The sequence below is a fragment of the Ambystoma mexicanum genome, chromosome 9 (genome assembly GCF_040938575.1).
Source record: "Ambystoma mexicanum isolate Mex_15411 chromosome 9, UKY_AmexF1_1, whole genome shotgun sequence".
In the NCBI taxonomy this organism is placed as follows: domain Eukaryota; kingdom Metazoa; phylum Chordata; class Amphibia; order Caudata; family Ambystomatidae; genus Ambystoma; species Ambystoma mexicanum.
Window position 1 is genome coordinate 1,068,541,047 of NC_090931.1, and position 22,908 is coordinate 1,068,563,954.

The 22,908-nt window shown below is 46.9% G+C and overlaps 1 protein-coding gene across 3 annotated transcripts in view; it reads left to right on the forward strand.

Annotated features, from left to right (window-relative positions):
• Positions 1 to 22,908, forward strand: part of WDSUB1 (WD repeat, sterile alpha motif and U-box domain containing 1) — a 987,384-nt gene that overhangs the window by 782,955 nt on the left and 181,521 nt on the right. For all 3 annotated transcript variants that reach the window (XM_069616372.1, XM_069616374.1, XM_069616373.1), the window contains exon 9: positions 16,227 to 16,406. In XM_069616372.1, coding sequence (XP_069472473.1) covers positions 16,227 to 16,406 — 180 coding nt within the window. The remainder of the gene's footprint in view (positions 1 to 16,226; positions 16,407 to 22,908) is intronic.

Consider the following 22,908-nt stretch of genomic DNA (forward strand, 5'->3'; position numbering starts at 1 on the left):
CATGATGGACAATTTGGCTAAGAGATTTCAAATTCTATGTAGGAGCCCTAGGGCTCAGTGACAAAGAAAGGCTCAAAAACACCCTGTCTATGGCAGTTGTGCCCGCAGTCAGAGATATTGCAGGTGAACTACTCAACCTCGAGACAGCATCATTCCAAGACATGCACTAAAAATTGGCAGAATACTTTGCACCCCATCCCAATGTTGATTATGAAAGACACATCTTTAACACTACGCGTCAAGACAAAGAGGAATCCCTTGATTGTTTTTTTATGAGACTAAGAATTAAGTTGAAATACTGTGAATGTCATTAATACTTTAATGAAGAAGCCCTACGATCCCAAGTCATCGCTGGATTCGACTCTCAAGCATTCCGCAAGAAACTCCTGCAGAATCAAAGGTCACTGGAAGAGATCCTAGCCGTGGCTCGCATGGAAGCCGCGGTCGAATCCCAACTAGATAATCTGGGCAAGGTCACAATACAAACCAAACCCCCTGAAGCAGACACCGTCAGTAAATGATATGCCACACCAAACCTGCCGGCCAGACGCTCTGAAGCCACGTGTTTCAGGTGTGGATATGAATACCCTCACACGGAGGAGCGCCCAGCTCTGGGTCAGAAAGGCACTGCATGTGGTGGCGACCACTGTTTCAGAGCCTTTTGCAAAAACGCGCCCTTACATCCAGTCAGCAGACGATCACTCAGGGAACGAAGGAAATCGATACTTACAAGCCCACATGAGGTCGGGCCCGATAGTGAATCCCAGAGGCCGAGGCTTGATGAGCACGAATACAACAGATCCTACGTCCAAAAGGAACATCGACCACCCGAAGGCTCCAGGCGCAGTGGCCGCAGCCGCTTCGTCTGATATATCGAAATGAGATCACCCTCAAAGTAGTGACTCACCCTCGTCGGGTGAAGACCGAGGCAACAAAGGATACGTGTGGGCCCTGAATAACAGCACAGCAACCCAACACAGGCAAGTTCTCATGCTCCAAGTAAATGACACCCCCCCTGGAATTCCTCATAGACAAGGGGGCGACTGTCAATATAATCAGTGAAGAAGCCTAAATTCACTTTCCAAGGCACCGAAGCTCAAGAAATCCATCGGCATCGATCCATATGGATCCATCTCACCGCTACCTTGCAAAGGCATCATCACAGCAACGTGCTCACACAAGGCCCATGCGGGGATGATCTCTCTGCATGTCCTGAAAATAAAAGTGAATAGCGGATGCATACTTCGCTTTAAAACAGCGGTGGGAGGACCACTACAGGGGTGCAGAAGGCAATGGTCGCCTGAACCTCGGATCCCATCCCGAAGGGGAAAATGGAGAAGATTAAGAGAAATCCCTGACCCAAAACAGGGGGGGGGAAGCATTAAATCAAAGTTGGGAGGTGATCGAGCGGCATGAGGCACCCCAAATATGTGGTAAGAGTGAGAAACAACCAAGATCCTGCCCCTCCCCACGGTGCTCTGATCGTTGTGGCCCGGTGGCGCCAAAAAGTGAACGAGTCCTGCAGCAACGCAGAACGGCACAGAACTCACCGGCCTGGCCCGGGCAAACCATCCCAGAGGACCCACGAGCCCACAAGGACATAACCAAAGGGGGCCCCACTGAATCGAAGCCAATGCGGGGGGGCGGAGGTGGGCAGTGAGGGGCGGACGGTGCCGTGATAAGGAAACGAGGGGCGAAAAGCCAACTGCCAAGCCACCTGCTGCTGCAGCCCACTACAACACCAGCGAAGAAGAAAAAATAGAAATTCTTAAGAATCCTGAAAACGTCCCCCGACGTGAAGCTGCATGAAAGAAGGGCGAGAGCACAGAAGGGGGCAGCCTGATAAACGGCTCCGAAAAGCTAAAACATCAGCTGTAGCCAATCCCGGGGAATCACCACCATAGACTGCACAGGGTGGTGCAGGGAAGGCAATCGCCTGACAACCAAGGGCCCTGTTGATAACTGCCGCAAGCAGAGTCAACCACAACGCAGTGGAGCTGAGGGCGACATCTGGTGTAGCAAGAGGAGGACCCGGGCAGCTCAGGTCCTGCGGTGCAGCAGGAGAACAAGACCATAGCAGGCGCCCAGCAGCCCCCGGCAGCCCTCGCGGTACCTGCTAGAAACACCAGTCTACGAAGGAGAGAGACCCAAACCGCCGGCGAATTGAGTGAACCGCTGAATACTGGGAAAAGCAGGTGGGGGCTCCGCCAGCGAGAGGACAGGTAAGAGCCGCTCTCTTGCAGCAAGCACTAAACAGAGACTGACAACGGGGGGAGTCGCGCCACCCGTTCAGCCTGGGGGGGTGTCGGCCTGTCCCCCTGCCCCCCCAGACAGCAAAGAGAAACCCAAACAAAACGGGTAAAAATAGGAGCTCCATAAAGGGGACTAGAACTTTGGGTGAAGGAACAGGAGTGGGCCCCAACCTTTATCTGATGGAGAAGGAGCCCTATAAGTGAAGGACCCTCTGAAAGATCCCCTCAGGAGAGCCCTAATCAAATGCATGGTTGGAGGGCAAAGCAGTTAAAAGAACCCGGCACCAGAAGTGCGCAATTGGTCCTGTGGGGGGCTCCCACCCACAAGTTGCCTGATATAAGAGGACACAGTGGACTACAGTGTGCTGGTGCCAAACCCAGCAGAATGGGGGAGAAAAGACCAGGGAAACCCTGGAACACACAAGAAAGGAGTCCGGGAACCTCTCCCACAGCCTCGCCGCAAGCCCCTGGAGGGGGGGCAGACAGAAGACGAATAAGGCCATCCACCACAAGGAGCTTAGATAGGATGCAGCAGTTCAGAAGAAAAGAAACCCCAGAATTGAAACCCATCAAAATGAGCACCAAAGCGACAAAAGAAGACATTGCAGGAATCATGGCAGAAATCCACTCTTTAAGTTCAGATATACAGATGTCCATCTCTGAAATAAGAGGAAAGGTGGAGCATATTGAAAGTAAAGTAGAGAATCTGGAACACAACCAAATTAACACGGATCTAATGTAAATGAAGTCGAATGCAAGGCATAGAAATGAAAGAAGAAGAACTCACACTCAAAATGGACGATATGGAAAACAGAGAAAGAAGGTCCAACCTGAGAATACTTGGTCTAGAAGAGAAAGATGGGGAAACCCCGGCCCTGGTTGAGATAAAGGTGCAAGAAATAGTAAACCAGCTATTTGCAGCCGAAGGTGGCAAACAAGTACACATTGAGAAAGAAAAAGCAGAAATCCTCCTGAAAGCCAAACAGACACAAGACCTAACTAACATTCCAGGGCTCCAAGATAAAGATATTTCAGGACTTGTCGGACTTCACGCTCGGCAGAAGGAGAGCCTGCAGGCCTCTCACCGCATGGCTTACGGAGAACGCTGTGCGATGCAGGTGGGGGTACCCCTTCGACCTAACCTTCGAATTCAAAGGTGAGGACTATAGAGTGGTTACCCCAGAGGAAGCAAAGCAAGTGCTAAAACACCTGACAGACCAACATGAAGACAGAGCCAGGGCCGGACCCAGTTAAGTCCAGACATCCAAGCAAGACTCAAGGAGCAGACAACAACCCCCCCCCCCCCCATGGTGAAAAAGATCCAAAGCGGGAAGAAAATATGCCAGAATGAGCCCAGAGTCACCAACAAAGCCGCTGTGAAAAAATAAACTGGGTGCATAACAGTATAGTAACCAAACGCACACATAAACACAAAGGGAAGGGATTTACGAATGACTCCCCTTAGGAGGAAGGAGTTACAAACCTAGTGGCCCTCAACTTCAAGAGGGTGTCTCAACCCCAAGAACCTAGGACAAACACACTGACTGCGGTTCAGTTAGGGGGTGGTTTTCAATTAACAGTTCAGTTAATGGGTTTAGTTTTGTTACTAGTTCAAATGGGGACAGGAGGGGCGGAGCCTCACACAAGGATAGACGCACACAGGAGGCCTGGGACACAGAAAGTGCTCTAATCATAGTGGCAACCTGAAAGGGAGACTACGAAAAGGGTGGGACCCAACCTAAAGATGGCTATGCCAAGTAAAACAAGGCAAGAGAAATGGACCCTGGGGGGGGCGAGGGCATGCTCAATGTCAAGGGGCTCAAATCGCCCACCAAAAGCTTGTTGGTGGCACAGGAATTTGAGAGAGCAGGCCTGGACTTGCTATTTATCCAAGAAACTAGGCTCAAATCGGGGAATGAAAAACCACTGAGAGGAAGAGGAGTGGTTCAGACATACTGGGCCTCGGCAGGCCAGAAGAAAGGGGGGGTGGGCCCGATACTCCATAAGAAATTCAGAATAGAAAAGCCAGTGGTGCAATCCTTGTTGGAAGGCAGACTCCTGGTGGTACGGGGAGAATGGGAGAATATGCCTATCAACCTAGCGGGGGTATACACGCCAAACCAAGGCCAAGGGGAATCCAACGAGAGGGCCCTCTCCACGATAACGGGATCAGCCAGAGGCCCAATACTAATAGGGGGAGACTTTAACACCTGGGCAGACCTTCAACTTCTTCTATCATTCCAATGCAGCACTACTCCTCCTTTGAATGCCTGGTCTGCAGGCTCTCCATCTCTCCTGGCCTCTCTCTCACTGTGGGCACTATCTATAGGCCGCCTGGCCAGGTCGCCCTCTTTCTCCCTGAGTGGGCTGACCTCTTCTTCTCGCTCATTGCCTCTACCTTCCAACTTCTCCTACTCTGAGATTTGAACATCCACGTGGATGCTACCAGCCCTCCATCTTTGTCTTCTTCTTCCCGACTCACTCTGCAGGGCACACCCTGGATGTTCTGATCTCCTCATACCTTCCCTTCTCTAACCCTCTCCTTTGATGCTTTTGCTGCTATTTTCGCTCCTCCTCCTGCACCTTTGGCTGACTCACACCCTGACACAGCCCTCTCTAACTGTCATCTCTCTGTCTCTAACACTCTGGATGTCCTTGCCCCTGTCATGAGGAGCTGCTTGAAGCCCAAATCCAAGTGCAACTCTTGGTACGAGTCTGACCTCGCTGCCCTTAAACCACTGGCGTAACAGGGGCCCCACCGGCACACGTTCTGGGAGGGGCCCCACTTGAAAAAAAAAATTCCTACAAAAAAAAGTTTCTTTTTGAATTCACACTGCATTCATAAAGAATTTTTTTCTGCAACAGATATCATTTCTTTATGAAGGCAGAGTGACTACAAAAATGAACCTTCTTTTTGAAGTCCGAGGGCTCCCCCGACCCCATGACATGGAAGACCCTAGGCTGGAGGCCTGCATGTCATGGGGTTAGGGGGAGCCCTATGACTTAAAAAGAATTGAATGGGTGCACACAAATGCATGGGTCGCTGGGTGGGGTGGGTGTGTGCTTGTATGGTGAAAGGGTGCACACTTAAATGTATGGGTGGCTGCCTGGGTGTGCCTGTATGGTGAACGAGTGCACACTTAAATGTATGGATGGCTGGGTGTGTATATGGTGAATGGTGTGTGTGCTTGTGTACAGGGGCACAACTAAACCTACATTTCGGGGGGGGGGCTAACCCTTCAAATGTGGAGAGGCGCTAACTTCACGCACAGTGCAGAGAGGCAGACTTATTTGTGTGGGGGATCTAACTTCTTTACGCATTTTAATGAGACTATTCTAGTGCAGCTTCAATGTTACAAGCAGTTAACACTCTCCTTTAAGACTCCTACTCCCTCTCCACCCTTCCAATCACTCCCCTGGCATGCAAGTACTAGACCCACATCGTGATTTCAATTGCCTAAAAAAATTGGCATTTGAATGCAGGTACTAACAGTGAAATGCTTTACGTTGGTAATTGCTAGGCCCTTATTAACAGCAAAACCCAGGTGCCGTTTAACTTCTGTGTCCTGTTCTGTCCGGCAACTGCTCTAAAGTTCATCCAGGTGGAGTCAACATAGCCCAAACATTCAGGGGGTGGGGGACGGGGGAGTGCTGAAGCCCAGTCAACTCAATGGTGTTGCGCCACTACTTGTGTTTAATGCCTTGATTACTCCTAGCCCTATTCTTCCTCGTCCCAGTACTTATGTATGAGGCAGTACTTGTGTATGAGGCACTCTGCCTCTTACACAAGTACTGGCATGAGGTAGAGGTACATGGAGGTAATGCCTGACTTAGCTACCTGTAATCTTCATTACTCGTAGTCCCACTCTTCCTCATCCAAGTACTTACTTATGAGGCAAGGAGCCTCATACGTAAGCTCTGGGAAAAGGAAGAGAGACATGGAGGTAATTCCTGGCCAAGGAGCTACTTTTGGTGTTTGGGGTAGGGTGTGGGAGGGAGAGGGGATGCATGGGGGGCAGGATTGTGCGATAAATCATAATGGTTGTCCATGTCCAGGCTAAGTAGGCATGATATGTGGTATTAGCGGCTAGAGAGGCATTTTGGTGCAGCCAGTCTAGTCATTCCTCAGTTTGGTATGACTTGCTTTTAACTGGGAATTTCTGATAAAGCAGTCCTGCTAAGTGTAATTACCTGGCTAGATTGGCATTTGGGTGCTGCCAGTCTAGCTATTTCTTACTGCGGCATTGTATATTTTTCTGGCCATCTGTGATAAAATGATATGATACAAGTCATCTATAATGCGCCTGTACACAAGTATTTCTATTTGCGACAAGACAAGGGAGGGAAGATAGAGGGAGGACAAGGCAAATGATCTCACTAGGCCTTGTGTCATTGCGAGAATAAGAAGTGCAAGGGGAAAGGGAGGGGGGGTGCAAGGGAGAGGGGCGGGGAAGACAGGGCTGCAGTGCTCTGAGTAAGTGCAGCCATGGCAGTGCAGATATGGGTAGTGCAAGGAGAAAAAGGGGCTGCAGGGTTACAATTACAGCCCCAAAGTGCATGGTAGGCACGGATACAGTGCAAGGGTGACTGATCAAGAAAGAGCTTGGACTCAGAGACTCTGAGGGTATCCAAGCAACTGGTCAGTACAGCAGACAGGCAGGTCAGCAGGGGAGAGAGAGAGAAAGTAGAGGAGAAAAAGTTTAGAGCTGCTTTCGAAACTTCAGATGGTCCGGCTCAAGTTTGAAGGAGCAGGGAGGCACCAGCAGAGGAGAGAGATCTACCCCCACTCTCTGCCTGGAGAAGCGTCTAACCTTTAGAGAGTTAGAAGTAGCTGAGCAAAGGGCTCGAGAAGGAAGGTATTTTGGAAGAGAGCTTTGGATCTAGTGCGGGCCTTGGCCCCAGAAAGCCTTGTGGACAATGCAAAGGGTCTTGAACTTGATCCTTGCAGCCACCGGGAGCCAGTGGAGAGATTTCAGGGCTGGAGAGATACGATCCCTGGGCTTGAGGCCAAGGATAAGTGTTACAGTCCTGTTCTGGATTAGTTGCAGATGACGGAGAGTAAAGGAAGGCATATTGAGAAAGATGCTGTTGCAATAGTCCAGCCTAGAGAGAACCAGGGCTCTGGAGACAGTGAGCTTCTGGTGGGAAAGGGAAGAGTCCCTTTGAGGAGGAGCAGCTGGTAGTGGAACTTCTTGGCGACACCCGAGATGTGAGAAGAGAAAGAGAGAGTGGCATAGAAGATGACAGCAATATTTTTTGCCTCGCAGGAAGGCGAAGCAAGAGGGCCCAAGGTGGACGACCAGAGTGAGAGAGGGAAAGCAGGTACCAGGGTCCCAATGAGAAGGATCTCTTACTGGCATTAAGCCAGAGATTGATTGAGGTGCACCAATCCTGAATCGCGGATGGACAGTCCGGAATGAGCGAGAGAGGAGAGGAGGCTGAGGGGAGCCTGAAGGAAAGCAGAGTCATTCGCATAACACTGAAAGTTAGAGGAGAAGGTAGAGATCAGCTGGGCCAAAGGGGCCAAGTAGAGGTTGAAACACCAGGGTGAGAGTATAGAGCACTGGGGAATACCACAGGTAGAGAGAGGTGGCAGAGATAATGGGACCAGGTTGGACCTGGGATGGGGGGGCAGTCCAAGAGGAAGGAGGCCAGTCACTGCTGGGCCTGATCTGTGAATTCACAGGTTCTCACAGAGTCGATTGATCAGGATGGCGTGGTTGACCGTTTGGAAAGCAGAGGAAAGAAGGAGGGTGAGGACAGAAGGAATGCTGGAATCAGGGTTAGAGAGCAGATCTTCACGGGTGTTCAGGAGAGGAGTTTCCATGCCTCTGGCAGCTCTGAAGCCAGACTGATGGTCATGGAGACAACCAACAGATTCAGTGTGCAGAGTAAATTGGGAAGGCAAACTTTTGCAAGAGTTTGCCCAAGAAAGGGGTGATGGAGATTTGGCAATAGTTTGCCGGACAAGTAGGATCAGCAGACGGCTTCTTGGGGAGTGGGTGCACAGGGGAGTGCTTAAGGGGAGAGGGGAACATTCCAGTGGCTAAAGAGTGATTACAGAAATCGGCCAAGGATGGAGCAAGGGTGTCAATATGGTCCTTGATGGTTCTGGAAGAGCAGGGGAGCACCTGTTTGGACAACGCTTGCATATATCAGACTTGTCTAGAAACCTTGTCAGGTGTTGTCAGAGAGAAAGAGGAAATAGGAGGAGGAGAGGTAGAAATGGCCAAAGGGGGCCGAGAGAGGAAGAGGAAGAGGAAGAGGAGATAGAGGACAGGATGTCCTGAGATTTAGCGGAGAAGTAAGAGGCCAGAGACGTACAGAGGGCCTTGGAGGGTATAGGAGAGGTAGAGACTGCAACAGGATTTACCAGTTCTTTGCAGATTTTAAAGTGTTTGGCCGTGTTGTTCGATGCCGCAGAGACCCGGGCTTGAATGTGCGCTATCTTCTTGATGAGTGTTATTGCTTTGACTGGCATTTTGGTGCAACCAGTCTAGGTATATCTAAATGTGGCCTGGCATGCTTTACTGTAATGTTATTACGTGTCTACACTGGTCTACATTGTGCAGCCAGTTGGACATGTTTTCATTGTGGCATGGCATTTTTAATAGCAAAGCATTAATGTTCCTGTGCACTGTTGGTGACTTGCATGTATTGGATTGGTGTTACCCTACAAAACAATTGCAAACATTGTGGCTTTATAGCCATTTTTTCTCAGAAAGTGTGCTGTATACTGCATTAAAACACATATTTATATCTTTCTCCTAGTGCAGTGTGCGGCATACCTGTACAGCAGCAGGTTTGTGTGTATTGCGCAAGCGTGACAATCTAGGCCGGTCCAGAGTGTGGCGCAACCCGTGATTTGTTGCAGAGCAGAGTTTGAGGGGGGGGGCCCTCAGCATGGCTCACAGAGGGGCCCCCTACATTTTGTGTTACCCCATTGCCTTAAACGCAAGTGTAGGGTGGCGGACAGGAAGTAGAGGGCCTTCGACGCACCCCGACAAACTGGCCTGCTGCCTGCTCCAAAGGCAGTACAGACTCTCTGTCCTCTCTATGAAAAGAGCATACATCCAAGCCCGCATCTCTGCGACATCTAACAACTATGCCGAACTTTTCAAAATATGCAAGGAGCTGGCCAATCCTGCTGCAGTCTCTACCTCTTCTGTTCCCTCCCAGGCCCTCTGCATGGCCTTGGCCTCTCATTTCACTACTAAAACTCTGGACATCCTGTCCACCCTCTCTTCCTCTACCATCTCCTCCTCCTCCTCTACCACTCCTGGTCCGTCTGAGGCCGTCTCTCCTCCTTTCGCCTCCTTTCCCCTGTTAACCCCTGTTGAGGTTTCTGGGCAAGTTCGATCTATGAAAGTCTCATCAAAGCAGGTTCTCCCCTGCTCATCCAGAACTATCAAGGACCACATGGACACCCTTCCTCCAGCCTTGGCAGACTTCTGCAATCACTCCTTTGCCACTGTAACTTTCCCCTTAAGCATTCTCTTGTGCACCCCCTTCTAAAGAAGCCCTTGGCCAACCTTCCTCCCCAGCTAACTATCGCCCGATCTTCATCACTCCTTTCCTGGGCAAACTCTTGGAAAAGCTGTCCATCTCCCAGCTTAATCTACATACTGAATGTGTTGGTTGCCTCTGTGACCACCAGTCATGCTTCAGAGCTGCCAGAAGCACAGAAACTGCTCTCCTGAACACCCGTGAAGACCTGCTCTCCAATCTTGACTCTAATCTCCCTTCTGTCCTCATTCACCTTGATCTATCCTCTGCTTTTAACACGGTCAACCATGCCATCCTGCTCAATCGTCTCCAGGACAACCTTGGTATGACTGATCAGACCCTGGCCTGGTTGACCTCCTTTCGCACCGACCGACCCTCTCAGGTCCAACTGGGGTCTTTCCTCTCTTCTATCCCTCTCTCTACTTGTGGTGTTCCCCAGAGGTTCTAACCTCTCTCCCTGGCTTTTCAACCACTACCTGACACCTCTTGCCCACTGCGTCGCTACTTTCTGCTCCAATTTTCAATGGTATGCCGATGACACTTGGCTCTCTTTCAGGCTCCCCTCAGCCACTTCTGCTTCCTCTCTCATACCAGACTGTCAGGCCGCAATGAGGAATGGTGTGCCACCAATGATCTCTGTCTTAATGCCAGTAAGACTGAGACCCTCCTCATTGGGACACCCGCTCCCTCTTTTCCTCTCTCTCTCTCTCTCTCTCTGGCCGCCGACACTGGGCCCTCTTCCTGCTCCTTCCTGTGAGGCTAAGAACCTTGGTGTCATCATCGACTACACCCTCTCCTTCTCTCCTCACATCTCTGACGTCTCTAAGAAGTCAAACTATCCGCTGCACCTACTCAGAGGTATTATTTCTTTTCTCACTTTCCCCCAGAAGCTCACTGTCTCCAGAGCTCTGGTCCTCTCTAGGCTGGAATATTACAACAGCCTCTTTCGAAATCTTCCTGCCTCTAATCTTCCACCTTTACAACTTATCCAGAATAGGACTGCAGGACTTGTCCTTGGCCTCAAGCCCAGGGATCGTATCGCTCTAGCTCTGAAATCTGTTGACTGGCTCCCCGTGGCTGCAAGGATCGACTTAAAGACCCTCTGCATTGTCCACAAGGCTTTCTAGGGCCTGGGACCATCTACCTCCAACTTTCTCTCCCAAAACATCTTCCTTCTCGAGCTCTCCGCTCATCCACCTCCAACTCTCTGAGGGTCAGACGCTTCTCCAAGCAGAGAGTTTGGGCATATCTATCTCCTCGGCTGGAATAGCCTCCCTGCCTCTGTCAAACTTGAGCAGAACTACCTCTGGTTCCAGAAGCAACTCAAGAACTTCCTTTTCTCTTCCGCTTTCTCTCTTCCTCTCCCCTGCTGATGCACTATGACTGCTCTGTGCACTGGTCACCTGGTTACCCTCTGAACTCGGGCCCAGTTTCCTGCATGTCCAGTTTCCCTTGCACTGCCTACGGGCTCCCCAGCACTTAAGGGTCTGTATCTGCAACCCAACAGTCCTTTCTCTCTGCACTTATGAGCCACCCGCTGGCTGCACTTGTGAGTTAACTGCACTTCCCCCTTCCCCTCTCCCCTGACACTTCTCCCCTTCACCTCTTCCCCCGGACTTGCACAATCTGAATGACACAAGACCTAGTAAAATCGTTTTTTTGTCCTCCCTTGTTTCCCCTCCTTGTCTTGTTGTGCCTAGAAACACTTGTGTGCAGGCGCGTTATAAAGGCCACATCATATCATATAACAAGGGACACTCCGTTACGAGGCTAATAACATCCATATTTACCCAGACTTTGCAGCCGGGATCCAGGCCATGAGAAGGTCATACAGCCCTGTGAAGAGACTGCTAAGGGCCAGACATGTCCCATATGCCATTATGTTTCCTGCAAAATTACACATTCAACATGGAGAAAGGACACACTTTTGGGAAAATCCTGCATACCCCGTAGCTTATGTGGAGGCGTCAATCCTGCTTCCAATACTGGAGAGCAGGACTGATCAGTCATGACCCAAGGGAAGAGGCTACACGGAACGGCATGGGGGACTGAACAGGAAGTTTCAATTTTGTTTTGCCAAATACAGCGCAGTATGCAGGCACGAGAAACTGTTAATTTACAGGCAGGGTGTGTGACCACCTGGCTGGCCGATGGAAGTTGAGCCTGCTCACAGCACGCCCCATGAAATGTCCATGGTTACATGAGGGTTACATCATCAAGTTGGGGTGGATGATGAGGGAGGCAGGCCGAATAGGGGAGTTTGAGACATGTTTGTGTGTTGACGTTGGGGCCCTAGATGGGCAGTTGGGGGAAGAGGGTTGGAGGGTGCGAATAAAGAAGTATAGACGTGGGTTGTACTACATGAAGATTGGTTTTCAGGGACACATGCACAGCCATTGTATTTACTTGCAACGACATGCCAAGTGAAGCGGTAGAAATGATATTGTGAAATGTCCGGGACCTTGGCAACCCTATCAAAGCTAGAAGGTTCTAGCATACCTCGACCATCACGCCCCCAAAATTGTAATGTTACAAGAAACACACGCAGTAGGGCCACTACATGAAAGGTTTACACCCAAATGGGGGTGACAGAGATACTACACAACCTACTCCTCCCAAGCTAGGGGTGTGCTTTCTTTGGTGCACTGATTGTTAACTTTTGAAGCTGAAGAGATCCAGGTAGACTCTGACAGTAGATATGTTATTGTGAGAGGGGAGATATCAGGGCAGAGGGTTATATTAGTAAACGCCTATGGTCCAAACATTGACGACCCAAGATTTTATAGCCAGGTATCCGAGATGCTAGTAAAGATGGCAGACACCCCCATTACATGGGGTGGTGAATTAAACACAATCCTAGATGTTCTCAGAGACCGGTCAAGCAATGCACAGCGCAGATTGACCGCTGCAGCCAGGATGGTTAGACAGGTGATGGGCCAGTTGGGGTTAATTGATGTGTGGAGGGACGAACACCAGAGAGCAGCTGAATATACATACTCCTCGACGGTCCATGATGCTATGTCACAAATCGACTTCTGGCTACTTTCAGCCATATGGGTGTTGCGGCTACGGGGTATCAGAATTCTACCCTGCGCCTTGAGTGACTACTCACCGGTGGTAATGGGACCCACCGAGTCCCCGCCCCATGTGGATGATGCCACGGACCGTGTTACTGGATAGTGTACTTGTGGAAGCCCTGCAGGAGAAAATGTATGTTTTCTTTAGGTGAATGAGGGCTCCGTACCACAGTATGCCACGGTGTGAGAGACATGAAGTCTGGTTACATAGTACAATGATTTCAGTCACAACTGGGGTACTGAAAGCTACCAGGCAAGAACTAGTGGAGGTGGAACGTGAACTGCATAGGCTAGAGAATAAATATGTTCCACCAATTAGCGGACCAAGAGATAAAATATATGGCAAAACCTGCCCAGGCACGTCGATACAGAGAGGAAGTCTGACCACGGTGCTTCCTGGCGGGTATGGTTAGGGGCGAGAGGGGGGCACAGCCCATCACAGGAATTAAAGGGATAGCGAGGAGGTTCCTGACATCCACTAAGGGGATTAATGGCGAATTCCTGCATTTCTACGAGATGCTCTTTGTGAATGCGGACACCTATACAGAGGAAGGGGTAAAACTTTATTTAGACAGGATTGCTTTCCCTGGTCTCCCTATAGAGGCACATGAGGAACTTGATGCACCTGTTACGGCTGAAAAAATAGCAGGGGCTATCGCCTTGCTGTCTTGCGGTAAAGTCCCCGGACCAGATGGACTGGGAATTGAATTATGTAAGCCCTATAGCGAGACCGTGACACAGCAGTTGCTTAGAGTTTGGGAGGAATCATTGATATCCTGACAGCTCCCGACCACACTCACGCAGACCGTTATCTCGGTATTGCTGACACCAGGTAGACCACTGGGTGAGGTTGCTTCTTATCGTCCATTATCACTGATTAACGAAGACACTAAGATTTTTGCCAAGATATTGGCAAACGGGCTCCTTCCGTATATGACATATCACATGACATATCTTGTACACCCGGATAAGTCGGGCTTTATTCCTAAAAGATCCACAGCCTTTAATATATGACGCCTCTTCGGTACACTCTTGCAAATCAACCCTCAGGCCCAGGCAGTAGCAGCATCGATGTTGAAAAAGCCTTTTATTCTGTATCATGGGGCTTTAAACATTTTGGGGTGGGAGACCATTTTGTCAGTTATCTGAGAGTGCTATACACTAACCCAATAGCCAAGGTCTGAACCAATGTGGTTTTACCCCAGAAATTCACACTGGCATGTGGAACACAACAGGGCTGCCCCTTTTCCCTGTTATTGTTTGCACTCACAATAGAACCACTTGCCCGACTGATGAGGGATCGCCACAGCCATAGAGGAATACATATAGCGGGACCCCCTCAGATCATCTCCTTGGATGCAGACGATACATTATAATTTTTACTGAACCGTGTAGAGAACCGTGGGCCGGTTATGGAGGAAGTAGCTAGGTTTACACGATATTCAGGGTATAAGATTAACAGGATGCCCAAGGGCCGCTTTGTGCGCTTTATAAATGTAAAAAATAAATGAATAAAAATAACACTACCAAGTCCGAATTATTTGCGCTAACTGAACGTATGACCTCATGGGATTTAGATGGGTCCCAACTAGCTTTAAATACCTGTGAGTGATGGTGTCTTGCACACAATGGACTCTGTATGAAGATAATCACGAGACATACCTCAACAATTTGGCAGTTAAGTTAGAGGTGTGGATCAGTTTCCCAATGTCGCTATACAGTAGGCTATCCCTATTAAAAATGGTGGTAGTGCCCAAACTGCTATACGACTTTAACTCTATATGGATTTGGCCAAGGCATGGATTTGTAATAAAGCTCCAGTCTATGGCAGTGCAATTTGTGGGGTGGAGGCAGAGTACCCCGTTGGGAGGGGCTGTCAGAACCTTATGACTGAGGGGGCCTAGCGGCTCCAGACTTCGAACTATATCACTTTGTGGCTCAGGCGCAATACGTGGTACACTGGTATGCACCAGACCCAGGTCCATTGCATCAGGTGCTGGAACAATATGGGGCAGCCCCGACAGACCTCAGGGCAGTCGTTCTAGATGATCGGTACACAGATTCATGTGCATTTGGCCTGGTGCATACAACAGTAAATGCATGGGTCTGAGTGTTTAAATGGCTGGGAATAACTCCTTATAATAACAGAATTAGACTTTGGAATTGTCCGGCTTTTCCTCCAACGTACGCCACTGATATACAGACATCCTGGGATCCCGGTAAAGTAATGGTGTTGGGAGATTAATTTCCAGGTGGGAAGATTCGTGACATGGGGAATTTTCTGCAAAATTAGGAACTAACCCTGCTAAACTTCTGTAATATTTCCGAGTAAGGGCAGCCGAATGCCGGAGATGGCTGTCATTCCCCCAGGAGCCAAAATTATGTGAATTTATAGACGCAATAGCACTGGGTGACACGCCGAGGGGGCAAGTGTCGAGGTTGTACAAGATCATACAGGCCGGTCAGACACAACGGAACACGGCCAAGTCCAAATGGGAAAGAGACCTTAATATGTGCATTGACGGGACTAATTGGCATTGCCTTCTAATGAAAGATGTCTCCCTCAATGCACTGCTACGACTTATCCAATTTAAAGTCTTAAACTGACTGCATTACACACCGGCAAGGGTGTCGCGATTTTTTCCAAGTGCAGAAGATAAATGTATGAAATGTGGAGGTGAAAGGACTGACTTGATTCATATGTTCTGGAATTGCACTAAGGTAGCACAATTTTGGCGGGAGGTGGCTGGAGTGCCACACGTAATGGTTGGGATTTCTCCCATACCTCTTCCTCTCAAATACTTACTGGGCGACATAGGAAAGGTTTCCACTGAAGTACGTAGATGGCTCAATATGTGCTGTATGGTTGCAAAAAAATGTATACTATTGAAATGGAAATCTAGAGTGGCACCATCCTGTGAGGAAAGGTTCAGAGAGCTAACTTAAGTCAAAGAAGGAGGAGAGATTTATGACGGTAAAAGCAGCAAGTAGTCCAAAGAACATATGGCGGCCTTTTCGTGAATACCCAAGTAATGTACAACCAGGGAATGTATGAAGTAATGTCCTTGACATAGAATGTTGATGTGCAATGTGAACCAATACTGTGATTAGTATCATATAAGGTGAGAGTGGTATAAGGCCCATGTTCAATCTGTCTGCCAGTTTACTCAAATAATGATTTTTTTAAAAAGGAAGGCACCAGAGGGAAATCAGTATGTGTCCCTTAACCCCATGCTTGTCTTACACCTGCTGCTGTAAATTTCATATGCCATGGTAATGTGTTGCAATGATCTTATTATCAATACTGGAATTGTTGCAGGTGAGCAACTTTACAATGCATATTATTAACTAATTACTTAGAATTATTCATTGTCCTACCTTTCTGTTTAAGGAGGCCAGGAGGTTGATGAATCTAAGCCACCTATTCAGTTTTGGACTGAGGATGAAGTTTCAGCATGGCTGTATGCAGAGGATTTGACAGATCTTGTTCCGATTTTTAAACTGAATAACATTGATGGGAAAGAACTGCTAACGCTTACAAAAGAGAGCTTGACTAATGACCTGCATATTGGTAAGCACCCTGGAAGTGAGGTATAATGATTTCATACCGCCATTCACCGTGTGTGTGTGTGTGTCCAGCCCTTGGGGATGGGAAGAGTGACTTCATATGCACTTTGAAAGGGCTTTGGTCCTACTTCCTGTGGTACTGTGACCAATGGCCCCAGGGACGTCTATTTGCTAAAATACCAGGGGTAGCAGAAGTAACATCCACTGCTCAATGGCATTGTAAAAAGTGCATGAGAACAGAGAGGAACTTCAAATACCCCGGGAACAAAGTGGAGTAATATGCTAATATGAAACAATGGAGTGTTCCCGTGTGAATACTATCAGACAACTAATTTGAAGGCTACCAGCAGTTACTAAACTGGTAGTTATCATGAATAAATCACTCAATTTCGTAAAGAAATACTAGCTATCATACTACACTTGTGCGGTGTATATTATTATTGGCACAATACCACAAGAGTACAGGAAGAGATATGCTTGTTTAGAAAAAAGGGGAAACCAATTCTAAAACTCATATAGACAGTTTTTTATTACATCAATACTTCTGAAAGAATTATAATGAATTTCACAAAAAGGTAACAATATTTACAAGATTTACAAATAAAGATCAAACCATTGGATAACTGTTGGTATGTTCAGAAGGCATCGAACTTTTGAGGATAATACACAAATACATTTGACTTGCAAGAAAAGAAGAAGCTGAATTAAACCAATCACGTTCAGTGTGACAGCAGCCTGGGTCTGTCTGTAAGGCTTAATCTGCTGGCTAGGTCATAGAACAGACTATAGCCAACTGTCCCTGGCTCAATTAAAGCTAATATCTTTGGCCTTTTTATGCATGAAAATCACCCCAGAATGTAGATAGGAACTGGGTACGTTTTGGTCACAGAACAGATGACAAAAAGGTTTAAGACTTATGCATGGTTAAACATAAGGCTTAAAGAATGTACTACGCCTTCCGCTGTCCTGAGGAATGAAAAGCGTGAGTGTCCACGTCCACTGGTTACGGGTGTAAGCACAACCCCCGTGCAAAGACAGTGGCAAAGCTGGCGTTTCGGTGGTAAAATAACAAATGTGAACCACCTTCGTCAGGAATATAGATCCTTGGTTCAGCCCCTGCAGAACAACCAAACATAAACTAATAAATTGGTGATGCCTTAAATGACTTGCTGCCAAGAATTAGTATGAAAGGTACTTAAAGAACAACATATGACGTGTGGCACCGGGTATTCATCCTTGTTAGGACAGTTGCCCCAGAACGACACCCCCTATAATCAATAATGGTGCTCCAACTTTCCAAGTTGGAGTGCAACACAAAACAACAACCAACAAATACACAAAGTGCCGCATTCATTGCGTGAACGTGCTAATAGAGAAACCTTAGTGTCATCCCCTTTAGAGTATTGGTAAAATGCTTTTAATAGAAAGGTGCAGAAAAAAGGGGAAAGGAGGAAAGATTGAAAAGGAATTAATCTCAGATCCACTTACAGGGATCATTGATGCCAACCTATAGCGTTGCTGTGGGTCCCTAGCAAGCATACATGCTGTAGTCATTATGCTAATGAACGGCCCCTTGCCATGAGTCAGATGTCGCCTCCTCAGAGGTGTGCAAAGCAATCTAAAACAGGGGAGGGGGACCAGTGACAATATTAGTGTACCGGGGCTACGTATGCACCCTTGTAATCGGGTCGTAGTTAACTGAGATGCAGAAACATGAACGCTTAAAGAAGTAGACGTACCTGTTGTATGCAGTATGATGTCTCGGTAATTGATGCTGTTTGTTTAAATACTGTTAAGGACTGGGAGCCGTATTGCTAAAGGCTCGCTACATAGCCGTGTAGTCCCAGCAGTGAGGAAGTTCATATACCTACGATACAAAACGTGTGTTTTGACTCGTGGGTATATCGTAGTTACATTAAATGTAATAAAGAAGTTCTATCAGTTACTTACCTTAAGTTAGAAGAGGTCCAAGTCCATTGTGCTACCGCCGTCATGCAACTGTTTGAAGAATCCTGAATGAGGCACGGGAAACGAGTGAAATGTCTTAAGTGCCGGGGGCGTGGCTATAGGTGTAGTAATAGATTCAGGAATGAAAATAGAAAGAGGTCTGCCGCAGCATGGGCCAAATCGATTCTATAACTAGTGAAAACGGGGTGTATTGGTCCTAATAGATACCCATGGAATATATACAAAGTGCAAAAATCATAAAAGTAAGAAACACTGAACAAATGAAGTGACCCCTATTTACTGAAAAAACAATGTATCAATAAAAATCTGCAAATTGCAGTTTTAGTGAAAAATACAGAACAAAGATACAAAAAAGAAATTGGATGTGTTCAGAGCAATGGTTTTTACCATACTGGAAATGCTTCATTAAGCCCATGCTCAATAGTGTCCAATAAGAAAATCCAGCGCACTTCCTTGTTTGCCAATTCTTAATGTGGATTGGACGCATTCTTGACGACATCAACAACCCACCAACGTAGGTCTTCAGTGGAGTGGCCATATTCTATGAAATGGCTCACTAGAGGCGAATTGATAGCTTTACAACGAATGCAGGAGTGATGTTCCGTAATTCGCGTGTGGACCGGGCGTGTGGTTTTGCCAATGTATTTGAGTCCACAGGGGCACTCAATGCAATGTACCACCCAAGGTGTTTTGCAGTTTGAATGGTGACGTAATTCCCAAATTTTGCCATTCAAAAGAAAAGCTTTCATTTTGACAACAAAGTTACAGACAGAGCAGGTACCACAAGGAAATAAGCCTGTGAGGGGCCAAATGGTCCCAGCTAGATATTATTGTGCCTCTAGTGAGCCATTTCATAAAATATGGCCACTCCACTGAAGACCTACGTTGGTGGGTTGTTGATGTCGTCAAGAATGCGGCCAATCCACATTAAGAATTGGCAAACAAAGAAGTGCGATGGATTTTCTTATTGGACACTATTGAGCATGGGCTTAATGAAGCATTTCCAGTATGGTAAAAACCATTGCTCTTAACACATCCAATTTCTTTTTTGTATCTGTGTTCTGTATTTTTCACTAAAACTGCAATTTGCAAATTTGTATTGATACGTTGTTTTTTCAGTAAATAGGGGTCACTTCATTTGTTCAGTGTTTCTTACTTTTATGATTTTTGCACTTTGTATATATTCCATGGGTATCTATTAGGACCAATACACTCCGTTTTCACTAGTTATAGAATTGATTTGGCCCATGCTGCGGCAGTCCTCTTTCTATTTTCATTCCTGAATCTATGCCTACACCTATAGCCACGTCCCCAGAACTAAAGACATTTCACTCGTTTCCCGTGCCTCACTCAGGACTCTTCAAACAGTTGCATGACGGATGTAGCACAATGGACTTGGACCTCTTCTAACTTAAGGTAAGTAACTGATAGAACTTCTTTATTACATTTAATGTAACTACGATATACCCACGAGTCAAAACACACGTTTTGTATCGTAGGTATACGAACTTCCCCACTGCTGGGACTACGCGGCTATGTAGCGAGCTTTTAGCAATATGGCTCCCAGTCCTTAACAGTATTTAAACAAACGGCATCAATTACCGAGACATCATACCGCATACAACAGGTACGTCTATTTCTTTAAGCGTGCCTGTTTCTGCACGTCAGTTAACTACAACCTGATTACAAGGGTGCATACGTAGCCCCGGTACACTAATATTATCACTGGTCCCCCTCCCCTGTTTTAGATTGCTTTGCACACCTCTGAGGAGGCGACTTCTTACTCATGGCAAGGGGCCCTCAACATTAGCATAATGACTACACCATGTATGCTTGCTAGGCACCCACAGCAACGCTATTGGTAGGCAACAGTGATCCCTGTAAGTGGATCTGAGATTAATTCCTTTTCAATCTTTCCTCCTTTCCCCATTTTTCTGCACCTTTCTATTAAAAGCATTTTACCAATACTCTAAAGGGGATGACACTAAGGTTTCTCTATTAGCACGTTCACGCAATTAATGCGGCACTTTGTGTATTTGTTGGTTGTTGTTTTGTGTTGCACTCCAACTTGGCAAATCGGAGCACCATTATTGATTAGAGGGGGTGTCGTTCTGGGGCACCTGTCCAAACAAGGTTGAATACCCGGTCCCACACGTCATATGTTCTTCTTTAAGTACCTTTCATACTAATACTTGACAGCAAGTCATTTAAGGCATCACCGATTTATTAGTTTGTTTGGTTGTTCTGCAGGGGCTGAACCAAGGATCTATATTCCTGACGAAGGTGGTTCTCACATTTATCTTGCCACCAAAACGCCAGCTTTGCCACTGTCTTTGCACTGGGGTTGTGCTTACACCCGTGTCCAGTGGACGTGGTCACTCACGCTTTTCATTACTCAGGACAGCGGAAGGCGTAGTACATTCTTTCAGCCTTATGTTTAACCATGTATAAGTCTTAAACCTTTTTGTCATCTGTTCTGTGACCAAAACGTGCCCAGTTCCTATCTACATTCTGGGGTGATTTTCATGCATAAAAAGGCCAAAGATATTAGCTTTAATTGAGCCAGGGACAGTTGGCTATAGTGTGTTCTATGACCTAGCCAGCACATTATGCCTCAGAGACAGACCCAGGCTGCTGTCACGCTGAACGTGATTGGTTTAATTCAGCTTCTTCTTTTCTTGCAAGTCAAATGTATATGTGTATTATCCTCAAAAGTTCTATGCCTTCTGAACATACCAACAGTTATCCAATGGTTTGATCTTTATTTGTAAGTCTTGTAAATTTTTGTTACCTTTTTGTGAAATTCATTATTATTTCTTTCAGAAGTATTGATGTAATAAAAAAATGTCTATATGAGTTTTAGAATCTGTTTTCCCCTTTTTTCTAAACCAGCATATCTCTTCCTGTACTCTTGTGGTTTTGTGCCAATAACAATATACACCGCACAAGTGTAGTATGATAGCTAGTATTTCTTTACTAAATTGAGTGATTTATTCATGATAACTACCAGTTTAGTAACTGCTGGTAGCCTTTTAATCAGTTGTCTAATAGTATTCACACGGGAACACTCCATTGTTTCATTGTAAAAAGTGCAGACACGTGACTGCTGACCAGAAGTCAACACAAGAAGTTGTGCCACATTGCCTTTTGATCCTGATGACATTACAGAAAGTAGCATCACAGAAATCAAACACTTACATAAGCTAAACATTAGTATGACTACAAATGATTGCTAAAGCAGACAAACTAATTTAGTTTGCAACAGCATTTTAACTTGGTGGGTTTATCCTATGTCTGCTGTATACGAAGCCTTTGGGCACTGTCTTTACATACCACTATGTCCTCGCATGCCAGTTCTAGTTATTGCATGCTTAATACAGCCCAACATTTCCAGATGTTTACATATTATGCCAAGTGAAGCCTCCCATATGCCGAGGCTGCCTTCAGTAGCACATATCAAGGTGTGCCATTATATGCCAACTGCAGCCTGAAATGCCCTTGAAATGCTTTTCAGTGCCAGCTAATGGATTATATGCCTGATAAAATAATATGCCAGTTGCAGTCTTGCATATTTAGTTGATCCCATCATATGCAAAGCATACGTCAAATTCCCCATTAGTGTCATCCAATACCAGTTAATGATTAATGTGTACAGTATAGCCACTATTGTGTACTGTGCAGCTCTGCTAAACCAGCCTCAGTGGTCCCATCTAACACCATTTAATGCCTCGTGCATGGTAAAATCACAATATTTACAGTGCAGATAGAAAATCCCAAAGGCCGCTAACATCTGCCAAGTGCAGCCTGAAATGTCAGAGAAAAGCTGTCCAATGCTAGCTGAAGCATCATATACATCCAATTCTTCATGTGGCTGGTAGTCCTAACACGCAAAATGCAGCGTTGCAGATTCATTTGCTCCTATCGTATTCAAATCACATCCTCACATACCTAGTAATGCCACCCAACATGCGTCATTGCATGGTATACTCGCTTATACGGCCATGATTGCTACCATAACATGGCTAAAAAGCCTCAATGATGCCAACCAACACCATTTAATGCTTCATATGCATGGTATATGCACCATATTTAATGTGCAGTCTTACATTTCTTTTCCAGGTTTCCTTAAGGTCTCTGGGTGCATGCTCAATAGGTTAGGGTATTCACTCCTACCCCTTTCCAGGGTTAGGTTTGTGGCTCCTTTCATCTTGGAATATCTTTGGCAAGTGATCGTGGTTCCACAGCTGCCTTTTTGTGCTGGATGCCTGGGTGCAGCGTGCCCATCATCCTGCTTAGTCCACAAGCGGTAGACACCTGTCCTCTCTACCGGGATGCGTGTACATGTATTCTACTAACTGTCTGGGTTTAGAAATTAGTTCAGCTCTACAAACTGTCCTGGTCGGTCTTGTACTACCATTATGAATCTCAAGGTCTTGGCGTCCTCTCGGAACGGGTAACAAGCCGAGAGAACCCCAGTACTTCTACCCTTTGGGAGGCACATCGGGTAGTGGCTGGGCCATCCCAGTCCCATGTGGCTT